This window comes from Kockiozyma suomiensis, assembly GCF_038497685.1.
Source record: "Kockiozyma suomiensis strain NRRL Y-17356 unplaced genomic scaffold V2V93scaffold_4, whole genome shotgun sequence".
Classification (NCBI taxonomy): domain Eukaryota; kingdom Fungi; phylum Ascomycota; class Lipomycetes; order Lipomycetales; family Lipomycetaceae; genus Kockiozyma; species Kockiozyma suomiensis.
In genome coordinates, this window is record NW_027117667.1 from 690504 (window position 1) to 713834 (window position 23331).

The 23331-nt window shown below is 42.9% G+C and overlaps 12 protein-coding genes across 12 annotated transcripts; 6 read left to right on the forward strand and 6 right to left on the reverse strand.

The window, feature by feature from the left end:
- Positions 1-24: 24 nt before the first annotated feature.
- On the reverse strand, positions 25-1739 carry V2V93DRAFT_366786 (uncharacterized protein). The gene is made up of 3 exons (XM_066909396.1): positions 1309-1739; positions 1047-1253; positions 25-994 (listed from the first exon to the last, which is right to left on the reverse strand). The coding sequence occupies exons 1-3, from the start codon at positions 1653-1655 to the stop codon at positions 91-93; spliced, it is 1458 nt and encodes a 485-aa protein (XP_066767070.1). The 5' UTR covers positions 1656-1739; the 3' UTR covers positions 25-90.
- A 1438-nt stretch (positions 1740-3177) lies between these two features.
- On the reverse strand, positions 3178-3699 carry V2V93DRAFT_322340 (mono-functional DNA-alkylating methyl methanesulfonate N-term-domain-containing protein; the record flags this gene model as incomplete). Its single annotated transcript, XM_066907399.1, has 1 exon — positions 3178-3699. A coding segment is annotated over one exon (522 nt), but the record flags the coding sequence as incomplete, so codon positions are not given.
- Positions 3700-4404: 705 nt separating this feature from the next.
- V2V93DRAFT_322543 (uncharacterized protein) lies at positions 4405-5251 on the reverse strand (the record flags this gene model as incomplete). Its single annotated transcript, XM_066907409.1, has 2 exons — positions 4405-5052; positions 5105-5251. 2 exons carry the CDS (start codon positions 5249-5251, stop codon positions 4405-4407), a joined length of 795 nt encoding a protein of 264 aa, XP_066767072.1.
- A 314-nt stretch (positions 5252-5565) lies between these two features.
- Positions 5566-7483, forward strand: V2V93DRAFT_366792 (uncharacterized protein). Its single transcript, XM_066909397.1, has 2 exons — positions 5566-6561; positions 6618-7483. Exons 1-2 carry the CDS (start codon positions 5691-5693, stop codon positions 7397-7399), a joined length of 1653 nt encoding a protein of 550 aa, XP_066767073.1. The 5' UTR covers positions 5566-5690; the 3' UTR covers positions 7400-7483.
- A 45-nt stretch (positions 7484-7528) lies between these two features.
- Positions 7529-7954, reverse strand: V2V93DRAFT_379167 (uncharacterized protein; the record flags this gene model as incomplete). The annotated part of the gene is made up of 3 exons (XM_066912001.1): positions 7529-7543; positions 7603-7772; positions 7831-7954. 3 exons carry the CDS (start codon positions 7952-7954, stop codon positions 7529-7531), a joined length of 309 nt encoding a protein of 102 aa, XP_066767074.1.
- Positions 7955-8089: 135 nt separating this feature from the next.
- On the forward strand, positions 8090-9397 carry V2V93DRAFT_366797 (uncharacterized protein). Its single transcript, XM_066909398.1, has 4 exons — positions 8090-8556; positions 8617-8747; positions 8806-8949; positions 9006-9397. The coding sequence occupies exons 1-4, from the start codon at positions 8230-8232 to the stop codon at positions 9040-9042; spliced, it is 639 nt and encodes a 212-aa protein (XP_066767075.1). The 5' UTR covers positions 8090-8229; the 3' UTR covers positions 9043-9397.
- An 87-nt stretch (positions 9398-9484) lies between these two features.
- On the forward strand, positions 9485-11387 carry V2V93DRAFT_399827 (uncharacterized protein). The gene is made up of 5 exons (XM_066912565.1): positions 9485-9712; positions 9782-9848; positions 9904-10292; positions 10360-10475; positions 10531-11387. The coding sequence occupies exons 1-5, from the start codon at positions 9696-9698 to the stop codon at positions 11325-11327; spliced, it is 1386 nt and encodes a 461-aa protein (XP_066767076.1). The 5' UTR covers positions 9485-9695; the 3' UTR covers positions 11328-11387.
- A 385-nt stretch (positions 11388-11772) lies between these two features.
- On the forward strand, positions 11773-13140 carry V2V93DRAFT_322359 (CrcB-like protein-domain-containing protein; the record flags this gene model as incomplete). The annotated part of the gene is made up of 2 exons (XM_066907401.1): positions 11773-12302; positions 12363-13140. The coding sequence occupies 2 exons, from the start codon at positions 11773-11775 to the stop codon at positions 13138-13140; spliced, it is 1308 nt and encodes a 435-aa protein (XP_066767077.1).
- A 1749-nt stretch (positions 13141-14889) lies between these two features.
- On the reverse strand, positions 14890-17374 carry V2V93DRAFT_366805 (Cupredoxin). Its single transcript, XM_066909399.1, has 2 exons — positions 16704-17374; positions 14890-16626 (listed from the first exon to the last, which is right to left on the reverse strand). Exons 1-2 carry the CDS (start codon positions 17263-17265, stop codon positions 15374-15376), a joined length of 1815 nt encoding a protein of 604 aa, XP_066767078.1. The 5' UTR covers positions 17266-17374; the 3' UTR covers positions 14890-15373.
- Positions 17375-18326: 952 nt separating this feature from the next.
- Positions 18327-18887, forward strand: V2V93DRAFT_181207 (uncharacterized protein). The gene has a single exon (XM_066906944.1). It carries the CDS (start codon positions 18468-18470, stop codon positions 18849-18851), a length of 384 nt encoding a protein of 127 aa, XP_066767079.1. The 5' UTR covers positions 18327-18467; the 3' UTR covers positions 18852-18887.
- Positions 18888-19015: 128 nt separating this feature from the next.
- Positions 19016-21816, reverse strand: V2V93DRAFT_399830 (multicopper oxidase-domain-containing protein; the record flags this gene model as incomplete). Its single annotated transcript, XM_066912566.1, has 5 exons — positions 19016-19662; positions 19723-20706; positions 20767-21348; positions 21503-21718; positions 21786-21816. 5 exons carry the CDS (start codon positions 21814-21816, stop codon positions 19460-19462), a joined length of 2016 nt encoding a protein of 671 aa, XP_066767080.1. The 3' UTR covers positions 19016-19459.
- A 25-nt stretch (positions 21817-21841) lies between these two features.
- V2V93DRAFT_366811 (iron permease FTR1/Fip1/EfeU) lies at positions 21842-23301 on the forward strand. The gene is made up of 2 exons (XM_066909400.1): positions 21842-22019; positions 22081-23301. The coding sequence occupies exons 1-2, from the start codon at positions 21982-21984 to the stop codon at positions 23123-23125; spliced, it is 1083 nt and encodes a 360-aa protein (XP_066767081.1). The 5' UTR covers positions 21842-21981; the 3' UTR covers positions 23126-23301.
- Positions 23302-23331: the final 30 nt, after the last annotated feature.

Consider the following 23331-nt stretch of genomic DNA (forward strand, 5'->3'; position numbering starts at 1 on the left):
TATACTGCCGGTCATTGGACTATTCCTGCTAATAATTACTACTTGTGGCCATCCCAGTTATTTTAGATTACTGTGTAGATAAATATTGCTTTATAATGAAATTCCATCCAGATAACAGTCAAGCCACTTTTTCGGCTGCAATGTACCATGACTTTCAAAACTTTCATTCTTAGCAGTGTATACTATCGTATTGCGATGGTCGTAAGCATGCGTTGAAACACTCTCATTTTCATTGGCGCCATCAGATGATGATGCGCAGCTTTCTCCCTCCAAATAAGCCTTACTAGTCATGTGAATCAAGAGATCATTTAAATATGCCATAACGTCTCCATCTATATGACGAATTGACGATACACTCACTGAAGTCCGCGCCACAGATGATAAGTTGAACGTTGAATCAATAAGGGCCTCAGCCATTGTAGCCGACTTTCTCTGCAAATCAGACCTCCGGGGCGAGGATAACTCAACGTCCTGCAAAATAGCTGACAAGCCAAAGTCCGCAGGGACAAGACCCAACTGCAATGGATACGTAGTATCAACAAACGAATTGCTGCGTCCAAGAATTTGTCCAAGTCGGTGCTCACTTCTCTGTGCATAGTATTGCGCCAGCTCTGCGACGACAGCCTTTAGATGATCAAAAATTTTGAAGAACTCGCCTTCATCCAATATCCTGAAACCAAAGATTGAACCGTTAACGCCCGTACCAACAATAACCTCGTCAAATCTCGGCTCTGGATGATCTAACCCGCCTTCTTTGCCAAGGCAGGTCCCAGACTGCTGTATATCAAAATGCTGTTGTACAGGCACAAACCGCCCTCTACACAGCCGTGATACAGCCGTGGGAAGTGTACATTTGAATTGTAAATCCATATTTGAAAAATGTGTTTTCTCTGAATGACTTCGTAAGCCAAATATTGAGTGCTCCTTGTCCGTGCCGACTACAAAATCCGATTTGTATTGAAGATGATGAAACATATTTCGTGCAATTGAGTCACTAAGGAAGAGTAAGCATTTTGCTTATAGTATACTTCTGTATTAAATCATACCTTTCATGAACGATGAGCGTTCCTGATTTGAATATCATGGATATAACAGAGTTATTTCTTGTAGATGCGTAAATACAATCGTCTGAAAAGGTGAAGTAGATGGCTGGACTTCTAAGAGTAGCCTCTGCAGGTGGTTGATCAAATTTCATTGTGTCAGTATTTAACACTTTAACATAAACCTTGAGACCAGCACTATACACAATACAACTACAGAAAAGTAAATTAGTATATCGCACGCAAGAATTTTATCATAAATCCTTACTTATTTTTGAATATCGCAACTGCCAAAACTGCATCAGGAACGGCCCAGGAAAACTGCTTCTTCACCTCAACCTCTAGAGCTTGGGTCTCGCTATGCAATTCTGGAATTGTGGCTTGAGATTGAGATGCCTCCAAAAATGATTCCAGCGGGGACGAAGAATCTATAAAGCTAGCATCGTTGTCAAGGTTATATGCGCTCGTCTTCGTCCTACGTATACGAAGAACCCGGACTTTTCCCTTATCCACCCGATGAGAACTTTGGCCAGGTGATGATGTAGCAGCTGCTGCAGAACGAGCTATACCAACACCAACAACCACATAATGATTCACCTTGCCTTTTAACTCCATGTTCCATTCTAAATTTTAAAAGTTAATGTGACGATCTATAATCTGAGCTTGAGTTGCGTACCACAAATGGCATATACTTCCTCCCGCTCTCCAAGTAAATTATCTACTGGAGTACTTGCTAAAGGCCTTTGCCCGAAGGAATCCACAAAAAGCAAGCGGTCGGCAGCTGCATTTATAGAAAGCACAAACGCATTAATGGATTTGAGATGTAAAAATCGCTTGGGCGTCTGACAAATGAATGACATTAATAACGAATCAGATGATTATCTCGAAATTCACGTACTTCACGAATAAATGTTGGAGAAATGCAATCCATAGGCTCGATGCCGATTTCGGCAAACGTAAATTGATTGGCAAACAAGCAGGCAACCAAATTCTCTTCTGATGCATAAGGCACAGGCTGAATTTCATAAATTGATTGCTGGAGATATGTTAGACTGGTCGTATTAACAACAATGCAAGAGACTTACATTTTGAAAACTATCAAAAATTACTTGATTAATAGCAGGCCAGTTGTCATCTGTGCTACTGTCCATTCCTGCTAGCCATAGTAAATCAGACATGACATAGACAGTATCTGAAGAACTCGAAGGTCGAAGTTTTACTGGCAATTTCCCAATTTGTATACTGCGTTTTACAGTCAAATCAAACATCATCCTTCCTTCAATAAAACGCAATAAAAAGCTGCTAGAAATAAGGACGCCGTTCCTCAACCCGATTAACATTTTTCCTTTGTGATAACTAGATGATGGACTAATAAAAGTATGATGAGGGTAACTATACAATTCCACGGATTCTGGGATACCAGAGAAACAAGTTGGCATGCCCTCAATCTTTTGCATGTCGCTCATACCAGAAGCATTGTCAAGGCAAAATACGTAAAGGCTTTGCTCGTGGGTGCCGACAACACATATTTTAATATCCCCACTAAAGCAATCACATTAGAAACTCATTCAACCTGAAATAGAAAAAAACATACATATGGAACAGTTTGATCAAGCACAGAGACTGATTCTCAAGAGTGATTTCGTTCGGAAGCCGAAGAATAGAAATAGGATCCGCCGATTGATTGATCCAAAAGGCTGATATAATACTCTTCCTGCGACTGTATTGACCGATAACGATAACAGAGCACGAGCGATCCACATCAGCCACAATCTGGGATGATTCGCCTAAAGTCAAGAGTCCCAGACTAGCCAGATCGGCGGAAAATAATGAGCGCTGCTCTTTTTTGAAATCAGCAATAACAACTTTAGAATTTGTAACCTGAATCACCCAGCCTGATGGAAAAACTTTGGCTATAATGGTTTCTGAAAACAAATCAAGAACAGATGTGGATAACTCTTTTAAGGTAGATAATTTTTTGTCAAGAGCTAGGAGATTTGATTGCCATGGCCTAATCGCTAAAATATATAACTGATCACCAAAGCAAGGATGCGAGAACACAAAAATTCTTGATAAACTTGGAGAAACAAATTAGTTATGAAACCTCTTGTAGTTAATAGGCTAGAAAAATTTCAACTCACTTCTTCATCATTGGACCTGTTACCACAGTCTGGGCAGCAATCCCAAATCGTATCTGCGTTATAGATCCATTTTTCTTGTACCCAGAGATAACAGCTAATCTATCTCTCTCAAAGTCAGTCTTTGGGACAACTTGGCAGTCAAAGATAGGAGCCCAGTTGGAATATTCTGACTTGGGTTGATCGATAAAGGGGTCATCATCATGCGCTCTTAAGCTATTGACAGCAAATTCTCCACCTGAAGTAAGACTGCCTCCGACGATCACCAGGTCCGCGCGGCTTTCATCCCCTTCAATCACTAAGAAGCTAGTCCCGATGTCACTTGAGATACGAGCATATAGGTGTGCTTCGATATGATCGCTGTATACTGCAACTATATAAATATCCCCTGAATCAAATGCTACATAAATGTAGTCATCCAGTAGAGCTTTGTTTTCTGGGTGATGCACAGAGGCAAATATCTGTACCTGCATGAGTCGCTGACCATTCATACTTTTGGGATGAAAATATGCTGTTGGAAGCGCATTTTGCGGTGCGACTGCGGCTTGTCAGTGGTCAGCGAAAGAGGTGACTATAACCAAGAGTTTAGCTCACTATTAGAAAACCCCAAATTCGTTATTAAGAGATCTCCTGTACGAGGGTGTCGAACGAAAGAATATCCAATTTCCTTATGCCACGTTAGTATTGCGATTGGGACTCAAGACCAAAACTAGATCATACAGTTACAAATACTAGACCTTCTTGACAACGCACAGGTATCATAAATATAGGAGAAAGAAGGTCTGTGAAAATGTCAGATAATTCGACAAGAACAATGATGGCATGGATACATTCGGGCAGGACTAAGTTACTGCTTAATTCAGGTCGTAAATATGAATTATTAGTAAACCGGTGAAATATCGATAGGTTTGGTGCATGCTTCGCACTAAATCATGCGTTAGCGAGTTGTTGGCAACGATCTTGTCGTGCACATTAACGTACTCTATAAACAGAATAGCAAATACTGTGCTGGATATACCTGCCGATTCAGCAAAAAGAAACTGAGAATGCAGTATGACACCATCAACTTCAAATTGAGATGAGGACATCACATATCTTAAGCGATCGCTAGAAACCGCGCCTAATGATATAACTTTATATATGTTTTGATATGAACTAGCAAGCAAGTTATTCCCACTTTATATAGTTAGTAACTATTATGATAATTCTATCACTCTAAAAATAACTTACTTGAAATCGCAAGCAAGTTCTTTTCCTAATAGTTTTACTTTTGCCGCGACCTCACTTTCAGACGACTTGAGTGAGGTCGAATTATTCGGCTCACTGTCACTTTTATCTGACGTCAAATCGTTCCAATAATCATTCATTTGCAACTCTGAATGATACTGATCCAAATCAGTGGGCCAATAGTCATATGTCAAGGTGCGGAAAGTATCGCTCAGATTGATATTTTTGGTCACGATGAGGCTCTCCTGAGCATCAAATGTAACAAATAGGAGATTTCTGTCCGAGGTAACTAGTAATAACGTATCTGATGTATGATCCTCTGGAGAATTCTCTGAGGGTCTAATACCATTCGACGACTCTCTACGCGAGTCCCGACTGGCTATATTTGAGTCATCCAAACTCATTGGCGAGAAAGAATCGCGCGTGCCGTTAGATGACAGTGTCTCATTATTATATTCTGCAGATCCTGAGGCGGGTCTCCGTTCACTACTACGAAAACAAACGAAAGGCTTGACATTAAAGGGAATGACGAGAGAGGACACGATTTTACCGAACAAAGGAGTACTGTAGATAAGCTCCAGCTTATATTCAGATGCCGATATATTTGGATCATCGATGCCTATGGCATGTAGTTCAATGGATGCCTCCTAAACAAAACAGTTATTAGCATTCAGCAACATCACGCGTACAATTGCATACCTTGATAAATATAACTCCCTTGCGACCGTCCTGTAATCCAAATAAATGGATCTTGCTGGTAATAGGTGAGCGAGCAAGAGTACGCGATATCAAACCATACGGTGACAGTGGTATGAAGTCACTACTGTTATTATCTTCTATTGCCATTATGAGACCTGCTATATATAGCGCGTTATATCGTGACCTGTCTCTGTGGTTGTACGTGGATATTTCATGCTCCGGTGTAGATAATCCAGTGTCACATGCGGGTGTCTCATAAGCGAAACAGAAGCACTCCAGAGACACCTAAATCTCTGCAAATAGACTGAAAGCTCAAGTCACTGTCTTTAGGCTTGCGAAAATTCACTTTTTAAAAATGGAAATGCGATTGATAGCGTCTTACGCATAAATCATTATACTCTGGTTGCCCCAGCGACATACAATACTCACGCCAAATTAAACTTCGTATTTTCAAGCCCCGAGATACTCTCAGATACGCGCAAACGATAAATGACTTTACAATAAACGACAGGATCTAAGTGAACGAATTCTCAAGCCAACGAAGCAAATGAGATTTTGGATTGATAAAAATTAACTGAATTCTGTTATGGGTCAAGAAACCATCGGCCTGTCGCCCATCGAAGAACCGTCTCTGCAAGTTGAACTAGCAGCGGCTCCAGAGTCAGCACCAGGACCTCTTACAACACAGCAACCGGAAATCTTAAATGAGATTTCCAGTATAGTTCAGGCAGCTCCTGATAGGGAAAATTTGAAAATCAAAGATGACAGTGCCGATCTCGAGCATGAATCAACAACAAAAGCCGAATCATCGACAACCTCTCAGAAACGCACAGCTGCCACGCTAGATGGAAAACCAAAGAAACCAAAGACGAGCAAAAAAGTCAGCGCAAAAGATCAAGGCAAGAGTTCAAATAGCCGAGCAATTTCACAGGCTCCTGCTCCGAATACCGAAAAATCAAAAAGTTTGCAAAAGAACGGTAAAAAACAGAGTAAAGAAGACTACCAAGTTCCTATACGTTTGAATATTCCGCCGTACAAGCCGGAAGATCTAGTTGCAGTTCCTCGACCTCCGGCATTTCTGACACCGAACTTCTTCTCACGCGTCTTGATTCCCAATTCTGACCAGGAAATCGAATTATTCGCGACGGACGACCATCCGTTCAATAGACGTGGATTCCGGTATATTCCATGTGAAGCCTCTCCGAAATTTCCATTGTTAGGATACAGACAAATTGAGGTGCCACCATATATTCCCCGCGTTAGTTACGAAGATGCGAGTTCCCATATCTTAGTCGATCGAGAAACGTCAACGATCGTATCTACAGAGAAAGGATATCGAACAGCCAGAGCGAATATTGGCGTTCGAGAAGGAAAATGGTATTGGGAATGCCGAATCATCAAAGGAAATACGAGCGCAGATAATGGAAATGTCCGAGTTGGTTGGACTAGAAGAGAAGGTTAGTTGCCAGTGACTTGCCAGGTTTCTATTACAACTAACTAAACGAATTTGCAGCTTCTTTAGAAACACCTGTTGGCTTTGATGCGTATGGGTATGGCGTAAGAGACGTTACAGGCCAGAAGATGTACATCTCTCGCGGATCAGATTTTATGCAGGAGCCATTTAAGACCGGAGACGTCATTGGGCTTTACATCTCGCTTCCGCCTATTGCATATCAGGTGCAAGCTGCAACTGCAGCAAAGGGAAAGGTGCCACTGAAACACCTCAAAGACACAAAAACTCAAATTGTATCTAATGTAATTCGCGATCGCTTTCCTACCAAGTACAAAGGACAGCTATATTTTGAGCAATATGAGTGTGTTCCAGTGAAGCGCCTACAAGATTTGCTAAATCAGTCATCAAGTGAAGATGCTGTCGCAAAAGAGAAAGAGTTGAGAGATCAAGGACTAGCGCATTCCAGTATCCGCATATACAAAAACGGAAAATATATTGGGACACCATTTGAGAATCTGTTGCCTTTTCTACCGCCGCATAGTGCGCCATTAGCTAGTCCTGATGCGCGCGTTGCAGACGATGGACAACTGGGATATTACCCATCAATCAGCGTCTACCGAGGCGGGGTCGCGCAATTTAATTTTGGGCCAGACTTTGATTATTTTCCTGCCGATCTCAAGCATGAGATAAAAGTTTCCGATATCCAGAAGTCAGTTAGACCAATGTGTGAGCGGTATGAGGAGCAGATCGCTGAAGATATAGTATGGGATGTGATTGATGAGGCTAATTTAACGATTGATAAGGAGAATGAGGGAGAAGAGTCTGAAACCGGCTTGTCATAGTTGATGGATGCTACTAAAAGGCTGTAAAATAGAAAATGTGATTAATCTTTTGTAACAAAAGAGCAATTAAAACCAATAAGTATCCCAAATAACGCCCATCAAAGCTACCGACAATCCAATTTGTACCATTTAATCCACGAATTCCTTTAATAACTGAATCAGAATTTCAACTTCTTACCACGGTTAAAAAGATTTATACGCACCAACTGCCACACTAGCATATTATCCAAATCTATGGAACATCGTATCTCATAATCGAGCTGGTATAATTCAGAATTTATGATTCCGATATACTCTTCAATTTGCTCTTGCGTGACATCATCCTCGTTAACTGTGACAGAAATACTGTCATCACCACCTTGCTGTAGCTTATCTATAATCACCGAAATCAGTCAAAATATCTTTTTCAAACAGCCTTCACAAAGGCATACTTGACACCGTGATGATTTCAGCTAGAGCTCTCTTTAGTTGCGTCGCATTAAGTCTGCGCTGCGCTACGAAAGCCTGAACAAGTGCGCGATCAACCTCCGTCAGTGCCCGTTTCTCACTCGCCATACTCAAAACCCTTTTAAAAGCTGAGTAGAATTGTTCGAATACCAGATGTCAGAAAATTGCCCACTAAGCTATCGCTAGGCTTTGAGCTAGTCAACAACGCGCCGACGCGTTGGATGTTACCCGGATTGTGCATTTCTCGAAACTGACTAAGGTTCAGTAGAGCAAAGCGGATTACTCAGCGCGTTCAACCCCACGTAACTTGCTGCTCGCCTCAAACATCTTCAGTTTTCTTTCTCGCAAAGAAATTTTCAAATCACCAGCATATTTAAGGAATAATGAGTGCACGTATTTCCTCTTGTTGCATAAAGGTCAACACCGCTATACTTCGCTCTGCGGTGCCCTCAAAAAGAGTTTCAGCAGCAGCTATCCGACGGTGGTCAAGCATGTCGCCACGACCTCTCAAGCAAGTATCATTTACCTCACAGCAATCAGCACGTCGGTATATATCAGTCGAGACGCAGAATTCGGGTGCGCAAAAAACTTTCATGCCTACGAAGGCAACGCCTGCAGATGCGTTACCTAAAGTTCCTGCGATTACGAATCCGCGGAAGGATGAGAATGGGAAGGAAATGTTTGTCTATGTCACACCTCGGGCAGCGGCTGTATGTGGTTTTGCGTTATAGCATATATAATATGTGAATAGTACTGACGTTTTTCTATAGAAACTGTCGGAAATCAAGAAACATGATAATAATCCAAATCTGTTTCTGAGAGTGACCGTTGAGAGTGGCGGATGTCACGGATTCCAGTATTTGATGGGTCTCAAAGAAGAATATGATCCTAATGAAGACATGTATGCACTATTTTGAGATTTCAATACTACTGAGTTGACATTAATTTAACTTACTTAGAATTTTTGAACTTGATGGCGCCAAAATCATTATGGATGAAATGTCGCTTGGTATCTTGAAAGACTCTACGGTTGACTATACTACTGAACTTATTGGTAGTCAGTTCAAAATTGTTGACAATCCTAGAGCAAGTTCAAGCTGCGGGTATTTAAACCAATTTTTTTTTTTTCCTCTGAGTATTGACGACTAACTTGATGTAGATGTGGCTCGAGTTTTGATATCGATTTGAATATATAATATATCTTTACTCACTCTAACGAATGGCATAATACCGTAATGCTGCTTGTCGTTCTATTCTTGTTTATTTCCGTTCAGTTTCCGGTTAATTTTGTGTTCTCTTCTATATTTGATTTCGCTATTAACTCATTTTCTATTATTTTTGAGGCGTTGTTGGAAGGTCGGAAATTATTGGCACATAGATATTTCAAATGAATGAAATATATAGCTTTTTTTTCATTCTTTAGCGTTCATTTGGCATTTGCATATAATCTGATTTTGGTTTGTTGATAAAATGAATTGGATAAAAATATAAACTAGTGAATTGTAAAATTAAATATCGCAAAAACAAGCACAGCCAATTTCTAGAATGCACGTCAAAATAAAAAGAAGTTGAAAGAAGATATATTAAAGTACAGCAAAGTCAAAGACAGCTAAGCAGGAAGTGTCATTCGTATTCAAGGAAATAGAAAATGAAATTTTGAATAAATGTGACCTCTTGATCCGGGAACACTCTCCCCCTGAAAACTTACAACGAACATCTTACTTTACATACCATATCGCTTGATAACCATCCACAGACAGCACCATTATCTTCACTTCCTTTAATTACAATTAAGTACTTTTGTGAGGATATTGTGATATTGGTGCTACTGGAAGCGTAAGGCGTCAAAATGCCGTATAATATAGCGTGAGTGGGATAGTAATTTCTGATATGTTTTAATTTCACATTCATTGACTAGTGTATTCATATGTATAGAATGGCATGCGACTTTTTCTATCCACAACCGGGAGGTATAGAGTCACATATATACCAATTATCATCAGTGAGTTCTATTTACAGAGTAACGAAAGGAAGTATCTAACGCAGATATTGTTAAGAAACTAATATCACTTGGTCACTCTGTCATCATCATCACGCACGCCTACGGTTCGCGGTCCGGTGTCCGGTATCTGACGCACGGTTTAAAAGTCTATTATGTCCCTTTTTTCGTTTTATACCGAGAATCAACGATTCCATTGCTCTGGTCATTCTTCCCGATTCTTCGAAACATCCTCATTCGTGAACGGATACAGATTGTTCATGGACATGGCAGTTTGAGTACTTTGTGTCATGAAGCTATATTACACAGTAGAACGATGGGACTGAAAACTGTATTTACTGATCATTCACTGTTTGGATTTGCTGATCCGGGAAGTATATTGGGAAACAAGTTATTGAAATTCACATTAAGCGACATTGGTCATGTTATATGCGTTTCTCACACATGGTACGTACTACGCGTAATTATATCTCATGGTAATGCAGTTAAATCTAATACGAGAATGAAAATCTAGTAAGGAGAACACTGTTTTGCGAGCATCGCTTGATCCAAATATGGTCAGTGTTATCCCAAATGCTCTCGTTGCATCAAACTTCCTGCCAGACCACGCCAGGGCATCCTCTTCACATAGTATGTCTGTTATCACTGCAATATGCGAACAGTAATTCTGATTTATCAAAAATAGTAACGATTGTCGTGATTTCGCGGCTGTATCCTAATAAAGGCGCTGATCTGCTGACGGCCATCATTCCACGAATATGTTTGCAGCACCCAACAGTACGCTTCATAATAGCCGGCAGTGGTCCGCGAGAGATTGACCTTGAGCAAATGCGCGAAAAATATCAACTTCAAGAACGTGTCGAGCTACTTGGCAGCGTTAGGCATGAAGACGTACGGGATGTGATGGTTAATGGACATATTTATCTACATCCTACATTGACTGAGGCTTTTGGTACTGTCCTGGTCGAGGCAGCCTCGTGCGGGTTACTAGTCGTCACGACTAAAGTAGGCGGAATTCCCGAGGTATTGCCTTCGCACATGACGATTTTCTCTTCTCCGTCAGAGGACTCGCTGGTAGCATCTACCAGTCGCGCAATCTCATTGATCGAGTCCAAAGCGGTCGACACGTCTAAGTTCCACGACCAAGTAAAGAACATGTACGGCTGGCATAATGTCGCGCGCAGAACGGAAAAAGTTTACGATTTAATAGCCGACACGACAAATGAGCAGTTGGTAGATCGTTTGAAGCGATACTATGGCTGCGGTATTTGGGCGGGAAAGTTATTTGTAATGTGCGTGGTTATCGATGTTTTACTACTGCGCTTTTTAGAATGGCTATTTCCTGAAGCTGATATTGATCGAGTGAGGAAATGGCCTAGAAGACCTACGGATTATGCGATTTTGGCTGGCGAGAATGATGAGGTTGTAAAAGTTGAGTCTGAAGACGAGGCGAGCGGTTTGGCGGACGCTTCTTGGAAATAAAAAATATGTCCTTTTCCCATTATTCGTTTGCAAGAGAATATATTGTAAAAAAGATTACCCACATAAACTACTCAAAATAGAAACTATTATTAAAAGTCCTCAAAAATAACACAAGGGTACGCAAAACTACGGTTCGCAAGACTCATGAGAACTAGGGTTAGGCTTTTCATAAGCGAACTCGGCTTAATTCCATATTCAACAACGACGACAAAAGAGCGCAATATGTTGAACATTCATGTTTTGAGTAATCCAAGCTGATTATGCCACGTACACACAGTACTTTATAAAATTCAATATCAGGAAAGAAAGCGCTAGTAGCATGCAGTTCTGACTGCCAAATGCCAGAAAAGCTTGTGACATGTCTGAGGACTACAGGAATTCTGCAATGCGACAAGCGCCGCGCGATGGGCAGGACGAGAATATTGGAGATAGTACTGTAGACTCGATGAGGGGAATCAGTGAAGCTCTTGTCGCACCCATATCTTCTAGAGACGAGGACAATAATCGAAAGTCACTAGAAAATGACGTGATTCAGGGTAGAGCACATATTCAACGACACGAAATCGATAATGGCGACGACAATAACACACGGCAACTTGATGATCGTGAGAAGAATGAAGGGAGTGCGGAGAGTAGTTTACAATCAAGAGATTCAGTTAGAGGCATAAATGAAGTATTGGCTCCCTTATCCTCTATTGACAATGAGGATCTTAATCGAGAATCCTTAGAGAGCGAAGTACTTTCACAACCACCCAAAGCACCCCCAAACAAAGGAGGACATTATAAAGAAATATTTGAATGCATATGCTGGTTGATGTTCTTTTCAATATGGGGAACGCTAGCGAGACTGGGATTGACAGCTCTCGAAGGGTACCCTGGAGCGAATGTGCAGGCGCTTGTGTGGGTGCAGTTTAGCGGATGTGTAGTGATGGGGTGTCTATCTGAGACAAAAGATTTCTTTGTCGTTGGAGATGGGTGAGTACCTTGCTCAAAAGCTATATTTGTTTCTGCTACTGATGATATTGACTGATATAGTCGGAACTTGCAACTTTTTGTGGGGCTAACGACCGGGTTTTGTGGATCATTCACCACATTCTCGTCATGGATGTTCAGTACCTTTCTGGCAATGGCAAACGCTGCTCCAGATTTTTCTCGTCCTCGAGGATATTCGGTCATGGCACTTTTAGATGGCATCGTAGTCACTCTCGCGTTAGCGATTGGTGGTCTGCGATTTGGCGCTAATATAGGATATTTTTTGCGACACGGTATACGTCACGGGAAAAAAGACACAATATATGGATTCAGCAAAGTATCAGGTCGGCATGCTGTCCCATTCCTGCAATGTGCGTCAATAATACTGGGAATAGGAAGCTGGATTGGCGCTGTTTTGATGACTATATTTCAGACTGAGTGGCGTGGCGTGGCATTATTTGCGGTAACGTTTAGTCCAGCAGGTGCAATTTTACGATGGTATCTTGCCAGAAAGCTCAACTCACTTTATCCATCTTTTCCAATTGGTACCTTTACAGCAAATATCTTTGGTACAATTTTAATCGGATGCTTTTCAATAGCACAGCAAAGAGCGGCTGATTATAACTCTGCCACGGCCTGTCAAGTCTTGCAAGGATTGAGCGATGGATTCTGCGGTTGTTTGACGACCGTATCTACTTTTGTACTTGAATTACAAACACTTGAAAGACGGCATGCGTGGAGGTATGGCGCTGCTAGTGTGTGTTTGGGTATTATCGGGATGTGTCTTACTACGGGCGTTGATAATTGGCGATTTCGGAAGCATGTACAACTTGGGTGTTAGTTCTTTGTTTATGTATATATATATATGGTGCGGGATTTGAGTCCAGACAAGTGCAGTTTAGGTGATAGTTTTCTAATATTTTATTGCATATGTGGTGAGAATGGAATTGAGCTTGGAGACAGGAACTATCGTGTATAGCAAAGACTCCAGTTTCGAAGCGTATAATCAGTTAATTCCTACATGTCATTACCAGCAATCAAAATAAAAAGGAGAGAGGGAGATAACATAACGAATATACCAAAGCGCTAAAGTGAAATAAAAAGGAAGACCGTGCACTTGTGTTTAAGCGGATAGATTTATGCAGTCGGATGTCTTCGGCATAGGGTTTATACCATATAGAGAAACTCGACCAGTCAAAATCGTATTGTAAAACGAATTTGCGTTTCAATCATAATTGATTGAGAGAAGATATAAAATAAGTGTCATCAATAAACTATCTATAGTTTTTATCGACTGAATAGGATGCGTACGTTTCACAGAAAGCGCTGCTTATTACTTTCAATCTTTTTTCGGAGACTAGACTTTGGTAACTTTTCTTGACTATACATGACTAAACCGAAACAAAGCAATTCACGCCACCCGCATGTCCAAAATCTCGACCCGGTATTGTTTCTCTCTGTCGCATGTTCTTTGTCATGGTTAGATAAGGAATGTCAGCCAGCGGCTTGCAGTTGTAGCGATTTTACTAGTATATCTCCGAGGAGATAAAATTAAAAGAAAAAGAATAAGAAAAATAGGGGAGAAAAATAGAGACTGAACTAGGACATAGCTAGAAAGGAAAAAAAAAATAAATATAAAATCACCCCATGGCATTTAAATTCAGAGCATTAATATATAAAGGATATTTATTACGAAAAGCGAATTTCAAAACTAAAGAGACAGAAACTAGAGAAGAGAAAAAAAAGTATCAAACGCTAGAGCGAAAGAAGCTTAGCACCTAGAGTCAATCGGAAGAGGCGATACGGCAGGCATGCTCAACGTACTCATGCATACAAAGCTAGCGTAGAAGATCAACAACAAATACCAACGAAACCCTAGTAGAATAAAAGGCTTTTCTAAAGAATAAAATATGGCATATATTTTTTATAATGCATTAGATAAGAATAACAGATTGATCAACAAGCAAGAATATGCCATAGTATGTATAGCTGTAGAGAGATAGAGAGAGTACAGCAGACATCATGAGACAGACAGACGCATTACCGACCATGTACCCGAGTCTACGTTTCGAGTCGCAGACGGATGGAGGCAGCCACGGAACAAGCGAGCGAGGAATGCATGAATCACAGTAGTGCACATGCGTTAGAGAATATCTAGACCAAAATATATGAACTACACCGCACGAAAAAAAAAAAAATAAAATGGATGATATTGAAAGAGAAAAGTGCAAAGTAGAGTCTGGATGAGCAATGAAGCGGTGGTCCAGAACCAGGCTCGCAAAAAAAGCCCGAATCGAGGCGGGAGATGAAGCTTCGACGAGTTTTTAGTTTATTGACAGCAGACACAGACGCTCTCGACATCCTTCCAAACTGCGAATTTCACCGTTTGCAAAAAGCGAAAGCCAAAAGTGCAATGACTTTGTACTTTGAGTATCAGATTGTGATTGGCTCATCTGATAAAACACCCGCCTGGTGGAGCTAAAAGCGCGAAAAAAAAAAAGGCACCAGGTTTGGGCTCATGCGCAATCAGATAATCAACCGGCTGCCTAGAACGTGTCTTTTTAGAATACCCACTTTTATGCAGAATCTTTGTATGCTATTGCTCTGAGGTGATCGATTGTACACAGTTTATTCGTCTGTTGAGTAAACTATCGTTGACAATTAATCTTCTTTTGACGGAGCTTTCCGTAAAAGGTCTATTTCATTGCTTATCTCGATCTTGCCGAGTCGTCGGACATTCCTCTTTCGTCTTGCTCTTTATTTTGAGTTCGATGACAACTGCCATTCTTTTTTAAGTCTATATAGTTAATCATTGATTCATTCATCGACTGACACCTGCCTTCATCCATCACACTAGCCGCATCCTTCTTGAATAGTCTCTCCATTGTATCTTTTATCGTTCTAAAATCTATTTAAAAATTATAAAATACACAATTACTATTACTTATGGAATCTTGGAAGAAACAAACAAAATGAAACAAAAAAAGAAACAAAAAAAAAAAAAAAAAGCAAAAAGACATCGTAACGCAAATTCAAAGCGAGGAGTAACTGAACTCAAGCCATGTGCTCGTTCTTTACTTCGACTCGCCGCTCTCATCATCAAGCGGGATCTCTCCCATAATCTGAGCAACCTCATGCTGCGTAGTCTTGAGCTCCGAAAGACCGTACCATGTTAAGAATCCCATACCTAAGAATGCAGATACACAAGAAAATACCAGTGCGACAATTCCCCGCGCGGTGAATCCGGCCGGCAGCGCATTCGGCTGAACCTTCTCGCCAGTCAAGTCGAAATAGTTTTGCGTGTTGGCAGCCGCATTTCCTTCGTACGAGTAGCCACCAACCTTGCAGGCCTCCCAGTGGTCGTCGGGGATAGTAATACGCTCTCTGATTTGCAGAGGCGCCTCGACCAAGACCATAGCAAGACCTTGCTCAAGATGCCATTCGATATGGCAATGGAAGAACCACACACCTGGGTTATCGGCCTTGAATCGAATAACAAAGTATCCGTTAGGTCGCAAGTAAAGAGTGTCACGACGCATAGGGTACTCATTTCTGATTCCGGGGTTGGAAGCATCGTAAACAATAAAGTCGTCGTCAGAGTCCGAAGCATTTGAGCGCTCAATGACCTGGAATGCGTGACCGTGAAGATGGAAAGGATGAGTACCGGTGTCGCCATTGTTAATCACAATCTCGACTACCTCACCGTACTCAAACACATGAGCGTTGGTGTTTGAACCGTAGATGTATGCATTGACGGAGTCGTTTTCGGGAGCTGAGAGCACCGAGAGCAAAGTGGGTACTTTGGGAGCCACATAAGTGATATTGTTGAAGAAAGCATAATTGGCACCGTCTCCAAGATTGTCCATGACAACAGTAGCAGTCACCGTGGTGTCGGCCTCCCAGGTTTCCTCTTTGTCAACAGGGACAAGGTAGAAATCATCATAAAAGTCAAACTCGTCGATTATAGCCGCGTCAGGAAAGTCGCCTTCGGTGTCGTAGGTGATCCATCCAGTAGTGTTGTAGTTCAAAGTGTCGGGTAAGTTATCAAGCATGTTGAGATCGAACGAGACCATGAATGGGAAATTCTCCGAAGTCGAACTCTTGGTCTTCAGCAAGATGGTGTAACGTTGCGCGACGGTGACATACAGCATCGACGCCTTCTGGTTCTCGACATAAATACCGTCGACCTCGACAATCTCAAAGTCATGGCCCTCGAACCAGATGTATTGAGAAACAAAGCCACCAATGTTGATGATGCGGATCTTGTAGGTTGTGTCTGGCTTGACAACCCACTGCAAGTTCTGGGTATCGTTCAAAAGACCGGCGTCTAAAAACAAATCACAAAACCAGTTAGTAGTCGAACTGCGAACAATAAACTTATAAAAGCAAGAGAAAATAACCCACCAGGGATAGGCTCGGCTCCGGTAGGGTTCTTGAGAGTAAGGAACTCATTCTTGACAAGCCAGTTTGCCTCGTCATGATACCAGTCCGACATGGTGAGGTAAATATCCTCATCATACTCATCCTTGAAGGGCTCGTCGTCGTCGTAAATCAAAAGCGGACCACGGAGACCGTTGACGTACTGCGCCTTCCAGTGCGAATGATACCAATAACTTCCGACCTGATCGAGTGTGAAGTTGTAGATAAAGTTGGACCCATCAGGGACAGGGCACTGAGTGACCATAACCGGGCCGTCCATCTCGTTTGTACCATTCTGGTACAGACCGTGAAAATGAATCGAGGTCGGCTGTCCGAGGTTGTTTGTGATGTTGACGATAACACGGTCGCCGACCTTGCCCTGGATAGCTGGTAAAGGCCAAGCACCGTTGACGCCGACAACAGAACGATCGTAGAGTTCATCTGGATTAGCGTTCACCCAAGAGAGAGTCCAGTCATACTGCACGGTTTTAGCGAGGACGGCCGAGGCAGCGGTGAATGCGCCGGCGATAAAAGGCGCGAACCTCATTGCAAAATACAGCAAAGAAGGGAAAGAGAAAGAGAAAGAGAGAGGGTGTGAGGGTAGGGAGGAGAGAAGAGACAACAAAGGAAAGATAGCCGACTAAATACAAGCAGGACTGACAGGCGGGTATTTTTTTTTGTAGAGTTTTATGAGAGTGAAGTCGTGGGCTGGAACTAGAGAGTCCGTGCCAAAAAGGCCAGGCCTGGCGATGGTCACTATCGAAATGCTAATTTTCGACAACGGAAAGACTTGGTTTTTGCGGCGCCGGTAATCAGATGGGGTTAACTTATTCGGGTTGGATTGAGTTTAGTGGGACAGTTTGAAGACAGCCTAGTACGACGGCAAGAGTACGTCTAATTACGTCTAATACACTAGCAATAGAAGCAATTACAATAATATTGGCAGTAATGATGATAATAAATGAAATTGGCGATGTATTGCTGAAGCGGTGCAAGGCCAAGAAAGCTGTGGCTCTGTGCCAAGAAGCACCTGCCGAAGCCCTCACCCAAGCGAAATGCTTGGCCGATTCTTCCGACATTGAAACATCCAAGAAAGAGTAGAAACGAATAGCTAGGATAGAGACACTGAAAGATTGGAGACCACCTTCAGGCAAAGTATACCTCGACCACAGTCTTTCAGATTGGTATTCGGCTTTATTTACTAGTAGATTTTTGCTTGCGGACTGATCACGGAAACCAAAACACGAAAATGCCGCAATTGGTTACTTGTCCTGCTTCAGCCATTCAATCAGGCTACCATCGCTACTTCCTTTGTCAATTTCTTTTACATACTCCTCTCTTTTATGATACGGTTGAAGTGATTGAATTGTAAAGCATTCAAATCCAACCGACCTCTCTCGCTTTTCTACGTCTATCAGAAATTCTTGGCCTGCTTGGCTGCCGCTCTCTAAGCCTTTGGCCTGCATCTAGCAGAACCTTATCTCAAACTCTATTTTACACTCATCTCCTCAGCGGCATTTTCGCACGCATCCCGCCTTTGCTGCCGGATTCCTTCAAACCACGTTTTGGGATATCTCTTCTCTTTGAAATCTGGTACGTTTTTTGTGTCGCTGGCGTGCGGCAGTTGTGTGCTTTATCCCCTGAAATTGGGCACCCCTGAGGCCATGTCTTGTCATTTACTTCCTCGCCTATTTATTCTTGTCGACTATAAGCATTATCCTTTGTTATTTACTTTGCTCGTATATTTGAATGCTTATTCTCATTTGTATTTTAGTTCTCATTTGTATTTTGCCGGCCTTGCTGTTGCTTCCTTCTCTGTATGAAGGCCTATGTACTAGACCTACGCTCATTTGTTTATACGCTTCATATATATCTAAACATCTAGCGTTCTCTACTCTTTTCTCTACTCTTTTCTTTACTCTTTTCTCTATATCATCCTATTTTGTTTCTTTTCAGCTCTTTCTATTTTATTTCTTTCTTTCTTTCTACTCTATTCTTTCTCTTCGAAAAAATCAGAGGACTCGGTCTGCCCCTGAGCCGCGTACTATCGGTTTAGGGGAACTGGCTCCTGTTCATTACTATTGTGATGCGACACAGGACGCGGCTGTGCCGCCATTGATGAAAGCTTATTGATTTTGCGTATACTGCGCTTTATTTCGTGTTTGCTTTATTAGTAGTTGCAACATGAGAGAATGGCTGCTCTTTTCAAAGGCGTTGAGAGTCAGTGTAGGGTTTTTTGCAAAAGCAAAGAGATGCAAAGTTTGAATTTGGCGGTGAGTGCTTGGAAGATGCAAAGTGCAGTCTTGGCGAAAGCTTGGTTTTGGATGCCAAGTTGCCGATCATGACTCCAGTTAGCCCTGCTCCTTTTTTCTCTATTACTTTGATGTATAGAGACAACCAACTCGTGTCTTTTATTAAATTAAAGTATCCTGACAGTTGTAATGCTGATTTCCTTTAGAGTTGTAGTGAGATAATATACAAATGTACAAATCAGTGCAGATTGATTTTAGAGTACAGATATCGTGGCATATTTGCTTGCAGGCTTATTTCTGTTTTCAGGTCCTATTCAAATATCAAAGATATGGTTATAAAAAAATAGTAAAGAGATTATATTATAAATTTGCAAAAAATTACAAGGCGTTGAGGAGTACTTATTCTACTAGTCGCACGCACTACTTCAACCCAAAGAAAACAAAATACACGCAGACACGCACAATCGCATTCACTTAGAAGGTACAATATTACTTTGAATCACTAAGCTCATCATCGAGAGGAATTTCTCCCATAACCTGAGCGACCTCATGCTCAGTATTCTTGAGCTCAGACATACCGTACCAGAGAATAAACGCCATACCGACAAACGCCGCAATACACGAAAACACAAGCGCAACAACTCCCTTGGTCTTGAATCCTGCCGCAATAGGTACAGGCTGAACAGGCTCGCCTGTTAAGTCCGTGAGATCGACGGTATTGGCAGCGGCATTACCCTCGTATGAGTATCCACCGGCCTTGCAAGCCGCGTAATGGTCCTCGGGAATAGTCCACTTTTGTATTTCGAGCGGTGCCTCAACGAGGGTAAGCGCAAGACCTTGCTGCAGATGCCACTCGATATGACAGTGGAAAAACCACACACCCGGGTTATCTGCTCGGAAACGAAGCACAAAGTATCCGTTCGGGCGAATATAAACAGTATCACGACGCATAGGGTACTCATTAATAGTTCCCGGGTTGGAAGCATCGTAAACAACAAACTCTTCATCAGACGCAGACGCCTCCGAACGCTCAACGACTTGAAAGACGTGACCGTGAAGATGGAAAGGATGCTTACCAGGATCGGCGTTGTTGAGCACAATCTCAACGACATCCATGTGGTCGAGGATAAAAGTGTTTGTGTTTGAGCCGTAGATGGTAGCATCTGTGGACTGGTTGCCAGAGCTCATGACGGAGAAGAGGGTGGGCACCTTGGGCGCGACATAGGTGATGTCGTTGAAAAAGGCGTAGTTGACACCATCGTTAAGATTGTTCATCGAGACGGAGACAGTGATTGAGGTGTCGGGTTCAAAAGGAGCCTCCTTCTCGACTGGGACAAGGTTGAAATCGTCAAGGAACACCCACTCATCAATCACAGCCGCGTCAGGGAACTCTCCGTCTTCGTCATAGGTAAGCCATCCGGTGACGTTCCACATCAAATCGTCAGGAACCGTGTCAAGCATGTCGGTATCAAAAGAGGTCATGAAGGGGTAATTTGTCGACGTGGAGTTTTTGGTCTTCAACAGAACGGTGTATCGCTGCGCAACAGTGATGTAGATACGGTCGGTCGTGTAAGGCTCGACGTAGACACCATCGACTTCGACGACAGTCACATCGTGCTCTTCAAACCAAATGTACTGCGACACCAGAGCACCCATGTTGATGAGGCGCAATTTGTAAGTCGTGTTGGGCTCAACAATCCACTTGTAGTTTTGAGTCTCGTTGAGAAGTCCATTGTCTATAAATCGTGTAAGCATGCGTATAAAGGATCTCATATATTTGAAAAGATTCGACTCACCAGGAATAGGCTCAGATCCGGTAGGGTTAAAGAGAGTAAGGAACTTGTTGGCCGACAACCAGGGAGTAGGGTCGTGGTAGTAATCAGCAACAGTGAGGTAAGTGTCGACATCATAGTCATCAGCGAACGGCTCATCAGGATCGTAGACGAGGAACGGCGCACGCAGACCGTCAGGATACTGCGCAGAGTAATGCGAGTGATACCAGTACGTACCGGGCTGGTTGACGGTGAAGTTGTAGATAAAGTTGGAGCCTGAAGGAATAGGGCACTGGGTGACCCCGACTGGACCGTCCATGAAGGATGTAGTATTTTGGAACATGCCGTGGAAGTGCAACGCCGTGGGCTCGTCAAGATTGTTTGTGACATTCACAATAACCCGGTCATGTATGTTGCACTTAATCACTGGCGGCGGCCATTCACCATTCACACCAATGGTCGGACGGTCGTACTCGCCATCAGGGTTGGCAGTGACCCAGCCGATGGACATGTCATACTGAACAGTTTTGGCGAGGGCGCCAGAAGCGGCAACGAGACCCGCGAGAAAAGAGAAACGCATGGCAAGGAAAACTGCAAATAAAGGAGCTGTAGAGGGAGAAAAGAATGAGAAAAGAAAGACAGAGGCGGATGAGGAACGGCATATGAAGCTCCGGCAAGAGGAAGGCCCGGCCCACGAGAGGCGCGACACAGGGCATCAAGGTTTTAGAGTGTGTCGAGAGCAGCGTGCGGCTGTAGAAACCGCGGTTTGGATCAGATAAGTTTGGGCGGTCTAGGCCAAGCTCAGGCGAGACGGTGCCAAGAGAGCGTCGGAAAGAGAGTGCAGAGAGAAATAGAGAAGAGAGAGTGCTTGTTCCGATGCAAAATACACAACATACAAGTAGTCCAGCAATAACAACAATAACCACAATAACCACCGCAATAGTCACAGCAGTAACAGCAAGATGATCATCATATACTAAGCAATGATATTCAGTAAATAATAGTAAAAAACAGTCTCGATGCTCAAGCAGCAACCTACCAACACAGTCTAGACCTCTTCCGTGGAAAATGCATTTTAAACTTCTTTCGTGTCGCACGTACCTTTTTAGACTTTCCCTTCGCTACGCCTCGTCGTCTTCTCTTGCTCTCTCCTGCTCTCTTGCCTATAAGCCGGTCGCGGTCCTCCTCCGCTCTCCTACTCTGCATTTAGTGCTTCTCTCTCTGACAGACTAGTTCACAATGGCGAACAACGTCTTTGAAGTCTCCGTCTTCTTCATGTAAGTCCTCTTGCCATCCTCGTCTTTCTCCGCTAATCTCTCTTGTCTTCTTTTCTCCTAGTGTCTTTCGAGAAACCCTCGAAGCCTCTGTAATTATCTCCGTCCTTCTTGCTTTCCTTAAGCAGGGTATTGGTCGCTCTGCTGATGACCCAACCATCTACAAAAGACTCGTCAAACATGTCTGGATCGGGTCCGCCATAGGCTTCTTCTTCTGTCTTGTCATCGGTGGTGCCTTCATCGGTACCTGGTACTCTCTTGGTCGCGACATCTGGGGCTCTTCCGAAGATATCTACGAAGGTGTTTTCTCCCTTATTGCCACCATCATCATCACCATCATGGGACTTGCCATGCTCCGTCTCAATAAGCTCAAGGAGAAATGGCGCGTTAAAATCGCCGAAGCTCTTGAGGAGCGCAATCATTACGGCAAAGGCTGGTTTGCGCGTTTTTCCCGCAAGTACGCAATGGCTATTCTTCCTTTTATTACAGTCTTGCGTGAGGGTGTCGAAGCTATCGTCTTTGTCGGCGGAGTGGCTCTGTCCTCTCCTGCCAAGGCGTTCCCTCTCCCCGTCATCTGCGGTCTTGTTGCCGGCTCTCTTGTAGGTTATTTGATGTACAAGGGTGGTGACTTTGTCAAAATCCAGTACTTTTTGATTGGTGCAACTTGCTTTCTTTATCTCGTCGGCGCTGGTCTTTTCTCCAAGGCTGTGTGGTACCTTGAGTTCTATCAGTGGGTCAAGGTAGTTGGTGAAGGAGCTGCCGAGTCTGGAAATGGCGCTGGCTCGTACGACATCCGCAAGTCGGTCTGGCACGTCAACTGCTGCGATCCCGAGACCTCTGGAGGCTGGATGATTTTCAATGCTCTATTCGGCTGGCAGAACTCGGCCACTTACGGCTCCGTCATCTCCTACAATCTCTACTGGATAGCTATCATGGTCGCTGTTGTCCTTCTTCTGTACAAGGAGAAGCATGGTTACTATCCCTTGTTGAAGTCCTGGACTGAAAAGCATGACGCCAAAAAGATTGCCAAGCGCAGAGCTAAGATGCAGGCTCGTCAAGCCGCCGAGACGGCAGAGGGTAGCATGGAAGAGATCAAGACTTCCGTTTAAGTGCCTAATTTGCCGTTATTCTATTGCGCCTTCTGTTACCCTGTTCGTGTATGTGATATCCGTATATTTGTATAATTTTATTACACCCGGGAATCATGCTTGTGTAATCACGAGCTGTGGTATTTTGTAATCGTTCATAATTATTTTATCTTAATAAATTCTTCATATTTGCCAAATGCTTGAAACTTTTGCTGCTTGTAATTTCA